The following is a 14529-nucleotide window of genomic DNA, read 5'->3' on the forward strand; positions in this document are numbered from 1 at the left end:
TTTATTACTGCAGTGGTTACCTAAGGGTCCTTTTAGCCAAGCGGTCATCTGTTACGATCAGCAGAGGATCAAATCCCCTGTTACATCGAAACATTATGGAACAGATGTCACTTTTGACATCCTTGTCCATTCGGGATTTACCTCCAGCCTGAAACTGGACCTATGTTAGGTCTATAGGCAGGCAGATGTAAAAGGACATGCATCTGTTTACGTCCTTTTACCTCTACTCCATCACACATCACATTTAGGCCCCTTTCACACTGGGGCAGGGGCTGTGTCGGCGGTAAAGCACAGCTATTTGTAGAGGCGCTTTACCATCGTTTTAGTGACGCAATTCGGCTGCTAGTGGGGCAGTTTTAACCCCCGCTATCACCCAAAAAAGGGTTAAAACCGCCGGCAAAGCACTGCAGGGCTTTGCCGGTTGTATAGCCGCGATGCCCCATTGATTTCTATGGGCAGGAGTGGTGGATGAGCAGTATACACACTACTCCTTCACCACTCCAAAGATGCTGCTAGCAGGACTTTTTTTTTACCGTCCTGCCAGCACATTGCTCCAGTGTGAAAGCCCTCGGGCTTTCACACTGGAGTGAATGGAGCGGCTCTTTCAGGATGCTTTGCAGTCGTTATTTTAGCGCTGTAGCGCCTGCAAAGCGCCCTAGTATGAAAGGGGTCTTAGATCCAACAAAACAGACAGATGGACATCCATTTACATCCTCCCACTCATAGACTAACATTGACATTCCCATCAGATCTGCCTGAAAAATGAACAGACGGATCTGAATGCTCATCTGAAAGTGGTCTTAAAGTAGGCATTTCTTTTTCATTTTGGATAGAGCAAGGGAGGGTTATAACACCTGTCAGATTTTTTTTTTCGCTATCGGTGTCCTATTGCGTAGATTTCCCTTCAATTCCTGTCCCATAGCCAAACAGGAAATGAGAAGAAATTGCTGCAAATTAAGGAAATTGCTTGGGGACCCCCAGATCACCACAGCTAGTGTCCCATAGGAGGGTTTGCCCTCTTACTTTTCTGGGGACAGCCCGAAATTTTGGATTTTTTATACTTTCATTTTCAATAATAATGGTAAACAGGAGAAATAGAGAGGATGATTCTCCTTAATGGAGGCACAGACAGCAATAAAAACATGACCGTCATTCTAATCCCTCTCCACTCTATCCAAAACTAAAAAAAAAGTTTTCCTTTAGTTATACTTTAAAGTGAATCTTTCTATTTCCTGTGCATGTAGTGGCAGTTTTCTAACATACATCTCTTCCCAAAATATGCAGCTTAAACAGACTGAAGCTACAATGTAAAATGTTGTGTTAAAATAAATTGTAATAAAGTATCTAATATAATTTATTCTAAATATTGCTGTTACTTATATGAAGATTTTTACTATTCAAAAATAAAATAAGCTTTGCTTTCATATACACAATAACTTATGATGGAAAGAATGAAGCAGGGATAGAACCTCTGTCATTTTTTTTTCTGTCTGTCTCTATCCTCATGCTACTAGCATTAGTAAATAGATAGCAATATATATCATAATGTTTTAAACTTTTTTTTTTACATTTCTTCAGTTACTTCCTGGTTTCTTGCCTAGGCAAATCACATCTCACAATTACAGTATCTCACAAAAGTGAGTACACCCCTCACATTTTTGGTAACATTTTATTATATCTTTTCATGTGACAGCACTGAAAAAAATTACATTTAGCTACAATGTAAAGTAGTGAGTGTACAGCTTGTATAACGGTGTAAATTTGCTGTCCCCTCAAAATAACTCAACACACAGCCATTAATGTCTAAACTGCTGGCAATAAATGTGAGTACATCTCTAAGTGAAAATGTCCAAATTGGGCCCAATTCGCCATTTTCTCTCCCCGGTGTCATGTGACACGTTAGTGTTACAAGATCTCCAGTGTGAGTGGGGAGCAGGTGTGTTAAATTTGGTGTTATCGCTCTCACTTTCTACTACTGGTCACTGGAAGTTCAACATCGCACCTCATGGCAAAATACTCTGAGGATCTGAGAAAAAGAATTGTTGCTTTACATAAAGATGGCCTAGGCTATAAGAAGATTGCAAAGACCCTGAAACTGAGCTGCAGCACAGTGGCCAAGATCATACAGCGGTTTAACGGGTTTAACTCAGAACTGGCCTTGCATTGGCTGACCAAAGAAGTTGAGTGCACATGCTCATCTACATATCCAGAGGTTGTCTTTGGGAAATAGATGTATGAGTGCTGCCAGCATTGCTGCAGAGGTTGAAGGGGTGGGGAGTCCACCTGTCAGTGCTCAGACAATATGCCGCACACTCCATCAAATTAGTCTAAATGGCTGTTGTTCCAGAAGGAAGTCTCTTCTAAAGATGATGCACAAGAAAGCCCGCAGTTTGCTGAAGACAAGCAGACTAAGGACGTAGATTACTGGAACCATGTCCTGTGGTCTGATAAGACCAAGATAAACATATTTGGTTCAGATGGTGTCAAGCATGTGCGGTGTCTACCAGGTGAGGAGTACAAAGACAAGTGTGTCTTGCCTACAGTCAAGCATGGTGGTGGGAGTGTCATGGTCTGGGGCTGCATGAGTGCTGCCGACACTGGGGAGCTACAGTTTTTTTGAGGGAACCATGAATGTCAACATGTACTTTGACATACTGAAGCAGAGCATGATCCCCTCATTTCTGAGACTGGGCCACAGGGCAGTATTCCAACATGAGAACGACCCCAAACACACCTCCAAGATGACACACTGCCTTGCTAAAGAAGTTGAGGGTAAAGGTGATGGACTGGCCGAGCATGTCTCCAGACCTAAACCCTATTGAGCATCTGTGGGGCATCCTCAAACGGAAGATCGAGGAGCGCAAGGTCTCTAACTTCCACCAGCTCCATGATGTCATCATGGAGGAATGGAATAGGACTCCAGTGGCAACCTGTGAAGCCCTGGTGAACTTCCATGCCCAAAAGGATTAAGTAAGGGCTGGAAAATAATGGTGGCCGCCCAAAATATTGACACTTTAGGCCAATTTGGACATTTTCACTGAGGGGTGTACTCACTTTTGTTGCAAGCGGTTTAGACATTAATGGCTGTGTGTTGAGTTATTTTGAAGGAACAGCACATTTACATTGTTATACAAGCTGTACACTCACTACTTTACATTGTAGTAAAATGTAATTTCTTCAGTGTTGTCACATGACAAGATGGAATAAATATTTACAAAAATGTGAGCGATGTACTAAATTTTGAGATATACTGTAAGTGCACTCTCCTGCTTGCATGCTTGGGCTAAAGACAGATTGATTCCAGGAAGTAAATGCTACATAAATCATTTGCCCTTACTCAAGATGGCCATGGCCAGAAATGCTAGGGGGTTGTTTTCCAAAGTGATTGAGACATGGATGGATGGGGGAAGTTTGCTTTGAATATTAAAAATTCATTAAATAGTGTTTTTGGTTTGTGGTGCTCAGATGCAATGAAGATCTGCTTTAAGAAGAGGTGAGGGTTAGTTGTCTGATGGGGACAAATGTTCTGGTGATGACTGTCTAAGAGGAGAAATGTCCTCCCTTTTGTAGAGATTTCCTCTCACTTCTATTTACATCTTTGTGGCAGGAAGTATGTGGAAATCTTCCTCACGGGGCACCCTCGGTGTAATGCCTCTTATTTGTGTTGGCCCTCTCCCTTTTTCCTGACCCCAATGGCGTCCACCATTTTCCAAACAATCAGCCACGATCGAGGTGGCGGTGGCTAACAGAGTGTGTTCGAAGTGGGGGGCTGGGGGGATAGCAATGTTGGTAAGCCGGTGGTTATCTGAGTGTTAGGCCACGTACACACGGGCGGACTGTTCGCCCAACTTTGTCCGCTGAACAGTGTTTGGGCGGACAGTCCGCTCGTGTGTGGGCTTTCAGCGGACAGTTTCAGCGGACAGTTTGACGAACAAGGTTTTTCGGAATTTCCGAAAAACTGTCCGCTGAAACAAGGTTTCAGCGAACAGTCCGCTCGTGTGTAGGCTTGTTCGTCAAACTAAGTTCCGCGCATGCTCAGAAAGGATTTACACGCCGAAAGTTATAATGCAGTGTATAGGACGTCGTATTTTTCGTCCCGTCGTACGTGCCGTTCACGTCATCGCGCACGGTTTCAGCAAACTGTTCGTCCGTCGTGTGTGGCCATGTCCGTCCATGCTAAGTTTGAGCGGACTGTTTGCCGAAACTGTTTGACGGACAAAGTTGGGCGAACAGTCCCCGCGTGTGTACGCGGCCTCATACATGGCTTTGCTTTCATTACATATGTTTGAGATGACGGTCTTTGTGAATCGTGAAAGTCATTGTAATTTTTGTGCATAAAAATTTAATAAAGAGAAATTAGTTAAAAAAAAAAAAAAAGACAAGGATTTGTTGCTCTGCCCAACCCCCCACCCCCTCTCTCCTCATTGGCTTACTGACATTGATTGACAGCAGCATGAGACAATGTCGCCCACTGTTTGTCTCAGCCAATCAGGAGGGAGAGTCATGGACAGCCGAGTCTCTCGTCCAACATTGCTGGATCAAGATGGGGCTTAGGTAAGTATTAGGGGGGCTGCTGCACGCAGAAGGTTTTTTTTTTTATCTTAATGCAAGACCTTCTGCCTTTAGAACCACTTTATGTTTTGGTAATAAAACCTAGAAACTGATTGGTTTCTATGCAGAAATTAGCCTGATTTTGCACTCGCCAGCTTAAGTATATCAACCCCAATTTGACATCCATATGGGTGTGCAGGTGTATGTCCCCGAACTCACCCTGTCTGCATTTAGGGACACACACTCACATCCACATGGATGTCATATTGCCTCTGCAGCTACTGTGTCCCAATTGACATTAATGAGACTGCCTGCATGGGGACGCATGGAACACTGTGCTTACATACAATGTCATATAGAGGTGCTAGATGACTATAGTTATGGTGAATGTGTATAGTTGCCTGCTCTTCCTGATTTTCAGAGATAGTCTTTTTGCTATCAGCTTTTCCCTGGATGTACGTTTCCCTGGAAATGTCCATTTTGAGTTTTGTCTTGCTTTGCAGTAAAAATACTATTTTCCTAAATGTGGCTACACATGCAATTTTGATCTTTTGCCACTGAGAAGAATCCACTAGATGGTAATCACCTAGAGCTTATAGGATTGATTGCAACTCACAAGTAGTGCATGCTATGCTGTATATGTAGCTTACTCCATAGGGAGCTTTTTAGTAGCTCAATGGAGCCACTAGAATCACTAGCAGTAGCAAATGTTCACTAAACAGATCCATCAAATAGCTCCTTATGAAGTAAGCTACCTATATAGCATAGCATGCAATAGTTGGAAGTTGCGATCAGTCCCTTATGATGGCACATGCCTATCCATGTCTAAACATGTGTGATTAACTGCTGCAGAATGTCACTGCATGCTAATTGTGTAGCTTATTCTATAGGGAGCCATCACTTTAGCAATCAGCTGCTGCTCCTAGCGATTTAATGGCTAGAGATTTGTGTAGCACAGCTGAGTTCTGAGGATGTAAGATTTTTAATTTAGTCATTTGTCTTTTGGTTTTGACTCGATTGACTTGTGTCCCTTTTTTCAACCTTACTAACTATGTAACTACATCTGCAGAGGCCTGGCTGTGAAGTATGTCGAAGGCTCTCAAGTTCTCTTGACCTCTGTGCATATGGCATACTGTCTATTAAAGAGATAATGTGGGGTCTCAGTGTAGCATTTTGCTTCAGGGTTTAGAATAAGTTTATCATGTATATGCGTTAACTTTATTATCATTATTATATACCCTGGTTTTATCTATAAGGCAGTAAGTTATTTAAAACCTCTGTTAAGCATTAATTACCAGCAGAGTTCTGCATCATTTCTTGTGTACACAAATGCCTATTGTACATATTTCATTTTTTTTTTTTTTTTTTTTTATTGTGATGTTCCTGACTCAATCGTTCTCTAATGTCATTGTTCTGATACAGAGTGGAAATAACAGTAGAAAAAAATGAATCACTACCTAAATGATATACGGTACATATCTTCTCTTGGGAATACCAGCAGTAATTCCATTATCACAATTTGATGACAGAGAAACTGGAAAAGAAGCTGATCCAATACTGTAGGATGTGCAAAGGAGATAATCTCCATACTTACCCTCCACCCCGGTCATAAATTGTCCATACACAAAATTGTCCAATTCACTCTTAAGCCTTGTACACACGGTCGGAGAATCCGTTGGAATGTGTCCTATCGGACTGTGTCGTCGGATAATCCGACTGTGTGTGGTATGCATCGGACTGATTCCGTCGGAATATCTGTCGGACTCAATTTTCCAACATGCTGGAAATATTTCCCGACCAACTGGGCCGATCGGACATACTCTGATCATGTGTAGAGAATTTTGATCGGACCAAGTGCCACGCATGCTCAGATCAAATTCCTACATCAAAGCTATTGGCTACTAGCCTGAATGTAGTCCCATCGTAACGAAATTACGTCATCACGTTCTGAAAGATCGGATTTTTCGCCAACTTTGTCCGACCGTGTGTATGCAACAGTTTCTGACAAGATCCGATGGACAAAATCCGACGGACAAAATCCGACGGATTTGGTTGGCAAAATCTCCGACCGTGTGTACAGAGGCTGAGTCAGCTGAAAAAGCCATCTCTGCTGTGGGTGGCCCTGTTCATACCATCCTGGTATGGTAATATTGTTGACCAAACAGTGACTACATCCTATCAGATGTAGCCAGGGGCGTTGCTAAGTCTACAAAAGATCTGGGGCTAGAGCCCATAGCAGTGTAGTAAAGAAAGTCATATGCTTGGGCGGGCATACATATGTATATAATGTACGTTTGTGTGTGTGTGTTTATATATGTGTGTATATATCCCCAGAGAGCCCCCCACTTACATCAGGGTCCCCAGAAAGCCTTGCTTTACAACTGGGTGCCCAGAGAGCCCCCCTTCTCTTGGAGACCTCTGCAGAGACTTGGGGCTATGGGCCCCAGATTCGGGGCTATAGCCCCAAAAGCCACCCCCTAGCGACGCCACTGGATGTAGTCATTGTTCAGATTGTACAATAGCCAGCAGTGCAGATACCTTCATCCATGCTGTGGTGGATAGTGGAGTTTATTCAGAAATCTAGCTGTGTATGATGAGCTATGGGCCTGGTTGATGGTCAGGACAGGCAGTGCCTCTGGTAGAATGGATGTATTGATTTTACTGCCAGTCCTTGTGCTGTGCACATTGTTGAGATTAAATTAATCTGTTGAATGAACTGACAACCATTCCCCAATTTTTATTTTGCCATAGTTTGACAGTTCACATGGTGGGGCCCAATTTTGGCAAGGAATAGAGCTGGATAGGAAATAGTAGAGTAAGCTCTGGAGGAGGAAAAGGGCCAACATTTCACTCATGTGCGGGTTTTGTTTGATAATTATGCCATTTAATTACAAATATGTTAAATTAAAACTCCAGAACTTAGTTCTAGATATTTTAGAATTGCTGACAGGATTTTATTGCTGCCTGTATACCTTTTGGGCAAAGTATAAGGAAAATCTCAGCAACAGGGACAAGCTATAATATTGTCAGAATGAGGAAAAGTTCAGAAACTCTGGCCGTTTTTTGTTGTGGTCTGTGCCCATGCTGAGATCCCTTACTTTCTGTTGTGTCATGTGGACAGAAAATTAATATTAAAAACATCTTTCCGATACAAATTTCAATCAAAGCTTCATAGAGTGTCCCCAAAAAGTGTCTGCAATGTCATTTTAAATACTAAAGGGTCTTTTATATATGTATATACACATAGCTCCCAACTGTCCCTGTTTTCAAGGGACTGTCCCTGATTTGGAACAATGCCCCTCTGTCCCTCATTCCTCCTCATTTGTCCCTCATTTTGGATTGATCTATATAGTTGTATATAAAATGCACTTTTTATCTATCAAAAAATCTTTTCCAGTGCTAAACCTTTCATCTGATGTCTAAATTGTTGCATTTGTAAATTCCAAAAGCCAATATAAAGGAATAGTAGTGGTAAAAAAGCACTTGTGGGTTTAACCAATCTTGTTTTTTTGTACAATTCTCCTTTAAGGGGGTGTGTCCTATGCCTGCATACTTTTTCTGATAGGTGTCCCTCATTCCCATCTCAAAAAGTTGGGTGGTATGTGTGTGTATATATATATATATATATATATATACACATATATATACAGTAGTCACAAATTTATGAAGCAGATTTGCTCTCAATATTTATCAATATATTTTGACACACTAAGAGACTACAGTGGTAAATACTAGTGTCTGCAACACTAAGCCCTTGTACACACGGTCGGAGATTCCGATGGAATGTGTCCTATCGGAACCGTTTTGTCGGATATTCCGACTGTGTGTGGTCTCCATCGGACTGTTTCCGTCGGAATATCCAACTTTTCCAACTTGCCTGTAAAATTTTCCGACAAAATGCTCCAATCGGACATACTCCGATCATGTGTAGCCTACTCCGACGGACAAAGTGCCACGCATGCTCAGATCAAATTCCTAGACCAAAGCTATTGGCTACTAGCCTGAACGTAGTCCCGTCGTAACGAAATAACGTCATCACGTTATGTACAATCGGATTTTCCGACAACTTTGTCCGACCATGTGTATGCAACAGTTTCGGACAAAATCCGTCGGACAAAATCCACCGGATTTGGTTGTCAGAAGATCCGACCGTGTGTACAGGGGCTTAAAGGCTCTAAGTTGTCCTTACTCTGTGCAGAGCGTAAAAAATGTTTGGTAACAGTTCTGTTTTAATATAAAATGCACTGTTTGTGAGCAATAGTAAATAAGTGAAATAATATATAACTGTGAGAAGTGCTTGGGTAACTACTACAATTAAACTTTTAAATATCCTGTAATTTTTGTATATACACAGTATATATATATATATATATATATATATATATATATATATATATATATATATATATATATATATATATATATATATATATATATATATATATATATATATAAAGCATAATTATCAATAGCAGATGCCCCAGCTCTTATAACTGGGGTTTTCTCTGTAACCATGGTGGTTCTTAGCCACATAGAGTAGAAGTGAAATCATCATTCAGGCACCGCAATGGATTTAGGAGTGTGCTGACCCTGTGCAAGTGTGATTATACAACAATGGGATGGTATTTACTGTGTTGTCCGGGGAGTTTGTTAGCACTAGTTTGGGTCCCTTGTCTACCGATGGTTTTATCTGTGGCTTGTCAGCTTCAATGGGCTAAACTATGGAAAAGAACATCACTCCGTGGGTACTGTATCTTCCTTTTTTTTAAAATATTGAGTATTGATTGAGCACACCTTACATTTAGGCTCTTCTGCATGCTTGTTACAGATAGTACGTACTATGGTAGCATGTTGATTCTGCTGAGCTGTACAGAGATAGGGATTTTGTATGTGTTTTTAAGATGCAGAGCTGTGCAGTGTGTTTGGGTTTAAAGGAATTTGGTGACAGTTGCATTTGCATTCTAAATTTGTACTCATTTCTGAAAAATTAACTATTGCATTGCAGGAAAAATTCTTGAACTTGTTTAAAGGGTTGGACCTCCTAGAAAGGCCATTTTAGTTTTTGGTGAAACTGAGTTATATAAGTGAGTCCACTCTTGGAGTATCCAAGACTTATAAAAACATAGAATCTGACTTCACTGGATTCTAAATAAATATCAAGGTGTGTTGACCCATTAAAGCACGTCTACCCCATGTGAAGCTGGGCTGCAGGGAGCATAACAAATGTCATACTGTAGAGTACACCAAGTAATTATGCCAAAGCAATTTAAGAAATGTAATTAAATGTGCTTTGTGTTTGGATAATTTAATATGGCCTCTCATCGTTTGAGTTTTGTATTACAGAATGCTGACAGACTAGATAATAACAGTATAGTGTATGTAAAAAGCAAGGACGTGCGGTGAGGTCAGTGGCTGCTGAGGCATTGGCTAGTATCAGAGCCAGATAAACACAGGTTACATACACCACGAACATTAGGACGAGAGCAATAATTCTAGCACTAGACTTCCTCTGTAACTCCAAACAGGTAACCTGTAAAAAAAATTCAAGCATCACCTGTGGAGATTTTCTACTGAAGTTTGGTGCCATTCCACAAGTGTGCGCAATTTTAAAGTGTGACATGTTAGGTATCTGTTTACTTGGCGTAACATCATCTTTCACATTATACAAAAAAAAAATGGGCTAACTCAGTGTTTTTTTAATTTTTTATTCATGAAACAGTTTTTTCTTTTTTTAAAAGCGCCTTTGAAAAATTGCTGCACAAATACCATGTAACAGAAAAAGTTGCAACAACCACCATTTTATTTACTAGGGTGTCTGCTAAAAAAATATATAATGTTTGGGGGTTCTGAGTAATTTTCTGGGAAAAAAAATATGATTTTTACATGTAGAAAAGTGTCGGAATTGGCCTGGGTGGCAAGAAGTTTATAAACATAAGTAAGTAATATACACATAATTATTATATATTGTTTTTAAGGTAATTTACTATATTTTAAAAATCTGTACTCAAGCAGGTGGCTTAACGGACAAATTACTGAAGTTTGAAGTTATAACTTCAAAACAGTAATTTTACAGTAAATAGATAAATGATCAATTATTATGTTATAACATATAGCATATTAATATATTATTTAGCTTGATTAAAACAGTACCTTTTCAGCAGCAGCAGATTCTCATTCCCCCCCTTAAAACAGTGGATTATGGGTAAACCTTATACCCATAAACCCATGCTTTTTCCTTCTAGTTAAGAAGTCTGGGCTGGAAGGGAGCAGTTGTCTTTTAGACATATGCCCCCTTTTATGACACTGCAGTAAGAGGAGAGCCTCCACTGCAGCATTTTTATTGGACAGCTTGTTCCAATGGTGCCAATGGTGCTTTAGAATTGGTCCAAAGCTCCAAGCTGTCCCTTGAGCTCATTGTCTCTGACAAGAAGTCAGAGGCACTGTGAGCTCATCCTCTTATTTTGCTGAAAACAGAGTGTGCCCGCTTGTATTTAACCACTTCAGCCCCGGAAGGATTTGCCTGCTTCCTGACCAGGCCATTTTTTGCAATATGGCACTACGTTGCTTTAACTGACAATTGCGCGGTCGTTCGACACTAATAGAGCTTTCGTTTGGTGGTATTTGATCACCACTGTGGTATTTATTTTTTGTGCTATAAACAAAAAAAGAGTGACAATTTTGCACAATATTTTTTCGTTTTTGCTATAATAAATATCCCCCAATTTAAAAAAAAAAACAAATTTTTTCCTCAGTTTAGGCCTATATGTATTCTACATATTTTTGGTAATATATTGATTGGTTTGCGCAAAATTTATAGCATCTGCAAAATAGGGAATAGATTTATGTAATTTTTATTGTTATTTTTTTTTACTAGTAACGCCAGTGATCTGCGATTTTTTTTATCAGGACAGCGACATTGCGGCGAGCAGATCAAGCACTTTTGACACTGTTTTGGGATCACTGACATTTATATAGTGTTCAGTGCTAAAAATAGCCATTGATCAAGGGGTTAACTGTGTTCACTAGATGTGTTCTAACTGTAGGGGGGGTGGGACTGACTAGGGGAGGAGAGAGATTGGTGTTCCTACTTAGTAGAAACACACAATCTCTCTCCTCTCCCCCGACAGAACCGGGATTTGTGTGTTCACACACACAAATCCTGGTTCTTGCTCTGTCACAAGCGATCGCGGGTGCTCGGCACACATGGCACACACATTGGCTCCGGGACGTGCGCACGCGTGCCTGCTGTGTTGTCTTAAAGGGACGACATACAGCTAAAGCGATTTTGCCCAGCGAAGCCAACCTGCCGCATTATAACTGTGGAAGCTGGTCGGCTAGTGGTTAAACTGGCCGTGCGGTATGTAACTTCTGACAGGCTGCACAAGGAGCCCCGTATCTCTGGATCTATAGGTGGCAGGAGCCCCAAATTTGACCAGTGGTGGGGTAGGACTTCAGCTACCTACTCCCCAAATTTGGGGTCTCTGAGACCCCAGGGTGCAGGGCTACAACCCTGGAAGCTTGATCATTTTTTTTTTTTGTATTTTTTTTCCTATGTTCATGGCAGATGAGGCTCTGCCTCACCTGCCTCCCCTGAATGCATGTCCTTTGTAAAAAGTGAACTGCTGCATGTATACTTGAACACTCTTTTCTTGGTGGCATATTTTCTTTTGGACATGATTGGTCACTTATTTAAATTTACTCATCTGTAGACAGCACCCTGCACACTGGCGTTAGAAAATACTAGTTTTCTTTTTTTTCTCTTCATGGAAGTATTCAAATGTAGTAACGTTAGTGTTTGTAAAGTCACAGTGACCTCTGGATTATGCTGGCATTAACTTCAATGTATGTGTTTTTTTTTTATTTTTTTATTTGTAAAAAGTTTTTATTAAGAGAATTTCACAATATAATCAGAGTACAATCACAATGTAATCACAATATAATCTTCACATCTCCCCAACAGTTGTATCATATCAGAAATAAGGAGGGGAACCAGGAGCAAAGGGGACACGAATAGCCCATACCGAAGAACAAACGTATGCATTATATATGTCATTGTCGTCAATCAGGCTATATAAAAATATACAGATAAGCATATACTCCCAGTCCCTCCCCTCAGCCTCCGAATCCCGCCCACCCACCACACCGAAGAAGGATCAGCGCATGTGGGGGGGGCAGGAGGGCGACCAAGCCTCCCTCCCGCCACTCAAGTACTCCAATATTCGGTATTAGGATAATAAGCAGTCGGGGGGGGGGGGGGGAACGTGCAAATGATAGGGAGATGGATAAAGTTTTTTGGTGAACAAATTAAACTGAAACATAACAGGTAACAAAGGAAAAAAGAAATAAAAAATAAAAAAGAAGAAAGAAACTGTCAAAGACTGGTCTGTCTCATGTCCAAGGGTGAGAATTAGTAAGAGTGGGAGTAGTCCTGTGCAGTCTCCGTATGTGTTTTTTTTTTTATTAAAAGGCTAAATGCCTTTTCTCACACCAAAGCAGTGCGGTCACATGATCCCCTACACTCTTCTTCCCTGATCTATGGAGAGAAGTGGGATGGCCTGAGATTCCTCTGTGACACCAGCCAGCCGAGGGAAGACACGTGAATGAACAGCGGTGGTGTGGGAAAAGATATTTAGCCATTTAATTTAAAAAAAACACATACACTGTAGTTAATGCATAATCCGGAAGGGATACATGTATTTTTGCTGGATTTTGCAGCAGAAAAGCGGCAGAAGGGGCGGGGAGGAGAGCCGCTCTCACACTGACAGGGAGGGAGGGGGAGAGGGAAGAGACTCTCACAGCAGAGAGCGGGATGACGGAGGCCCGTAAACTTACCACGGTATCATGGCTCATCAGCTGCGATTACCGTGGTCAGCACAGACAGGGCGACACAGGAACAGGCAAGGTCAACCAGGTATATTGCAACATAGGAAGGGACAAATTACATGGCACAAGCACTGTGCTATAGATCATGCCTTAAAGAAACAGGATCTTTTTTTATTTATTTTTTAGGGTTACAACCACTTTAAGGGGAAAACAGGTGACATTTCTGTGCTTATGGTGGTTGTAACTTCATCTGTGCAGTAAACATTAGTCGTATGCTTGAATGGCATTTCGCATGTACCAAATGTATATCGCAGTTGCCTGATATAAGTGGCAGATCAAGGAGTCAGGAACACTTCCCATGTCTTCTACTTCCCTCTTTACCTTACAGTGGAATTAAACTTGTTGAACTTGGGGAGGAATCTGGTCCTTTTCAGCTGACCACCCATCACCTTCCTTACTGCCCCAGTCGCGGCAATGATGGATCCTTTTGTTTTCAAAGTCTTCTGCTCATTGACATTCATTGTCTGCCTCTGCTCTTAGCTTCAATTTATTCACCATTCCAATCATTATGTCAATGTTGTATCGTTTAACTTGCTTGATATCAGTTTGCAGCCTTAGTTGGATTGTGCCAGCAGACACTGAATGTCATGATGTATATTAGGACTAATATGTGTGTCTGGCCAGCATCATCACACACCATGCTATTGCTGTGTTCTGGAATTTAAGCGATTAGCTATCAGAAGTTAGTTCTACCAAATAGTATCCAGACTGCTATAGAGGGTAGGTCTAAAAAGGGGACTGTATTTCTGGATTATCTAGTATCTGCAAATGCAGCCTGTCACTGAAGAAGTAGAAAGTCATCCTCCAGGGGTACCTACATGTAATGCGAGAATGCACGAGCTGCCAGCAACAGATACACAGCCCTTTCATGGTCAAATATCATTTTAAATCTGTTGAAATAAAAAAAAAACTTGTTATTAAAGCAATCTAAATGGAAACATGTTCTGCAAGGAATATATAGGATGCCATTGCTGATGTCCTTCTTAAAATGCATCATGACGGGGTGTCTCCGATCTCAGTGTTGCCACTCATCCAGAACAAGCATGGAGTTCAGGAAAGTCGGTTTGAATTCCCAATCGATTAGAATTCCTAAAC

At 41.2% G+C, this 14529-nt stretch overlaps 1 protein-coding gene across 46 annotated transcripts in view; it reads left to right on the top strand.

The window, feature by feature from the left end:
• The window catches only part of ANK3 (ankyrin 3), a 906473-nt gene that overhangs the window by 596530 nt on the left and 295414 nt on the right, over positions 1-14529 (top strand). Inside the window, exon 1 of one of the 46 annotated variants that reach the window (XM_077454084.1) lies at positions 9258-9296. The exons of the other annotated variants lie outside the window; for them this stretch is intronic. Coding sequence (XP_077310210.1) covers positions 9273-9296 — 24 coding nt within the window. The 5' untranslated portion in view covers positions 9258-9272. Of the gene's footprint in view, positions 1-9257; positions 9297-14529 lie in introns of those variants that run through there. 46 annotated transcript variants of the gene reach the window in all.

This window comes from Lithobates pipiens, unplaced genomic scaffold (genome assembly GCF_037356315.1).
Source record: "Lithobates pipiens isolate NorthernLeopardFrog02 unplaced genomic scaffold, aLitPip1_a1.2 Scaffold_25, whole genome shotgun sequence".
Classification (NCBI taxonomy): Eukaryota; Metazoa; Chordata; class Amphibia; order Anura; family Ranidae; genus Lithobates; species Lithobates pipiens.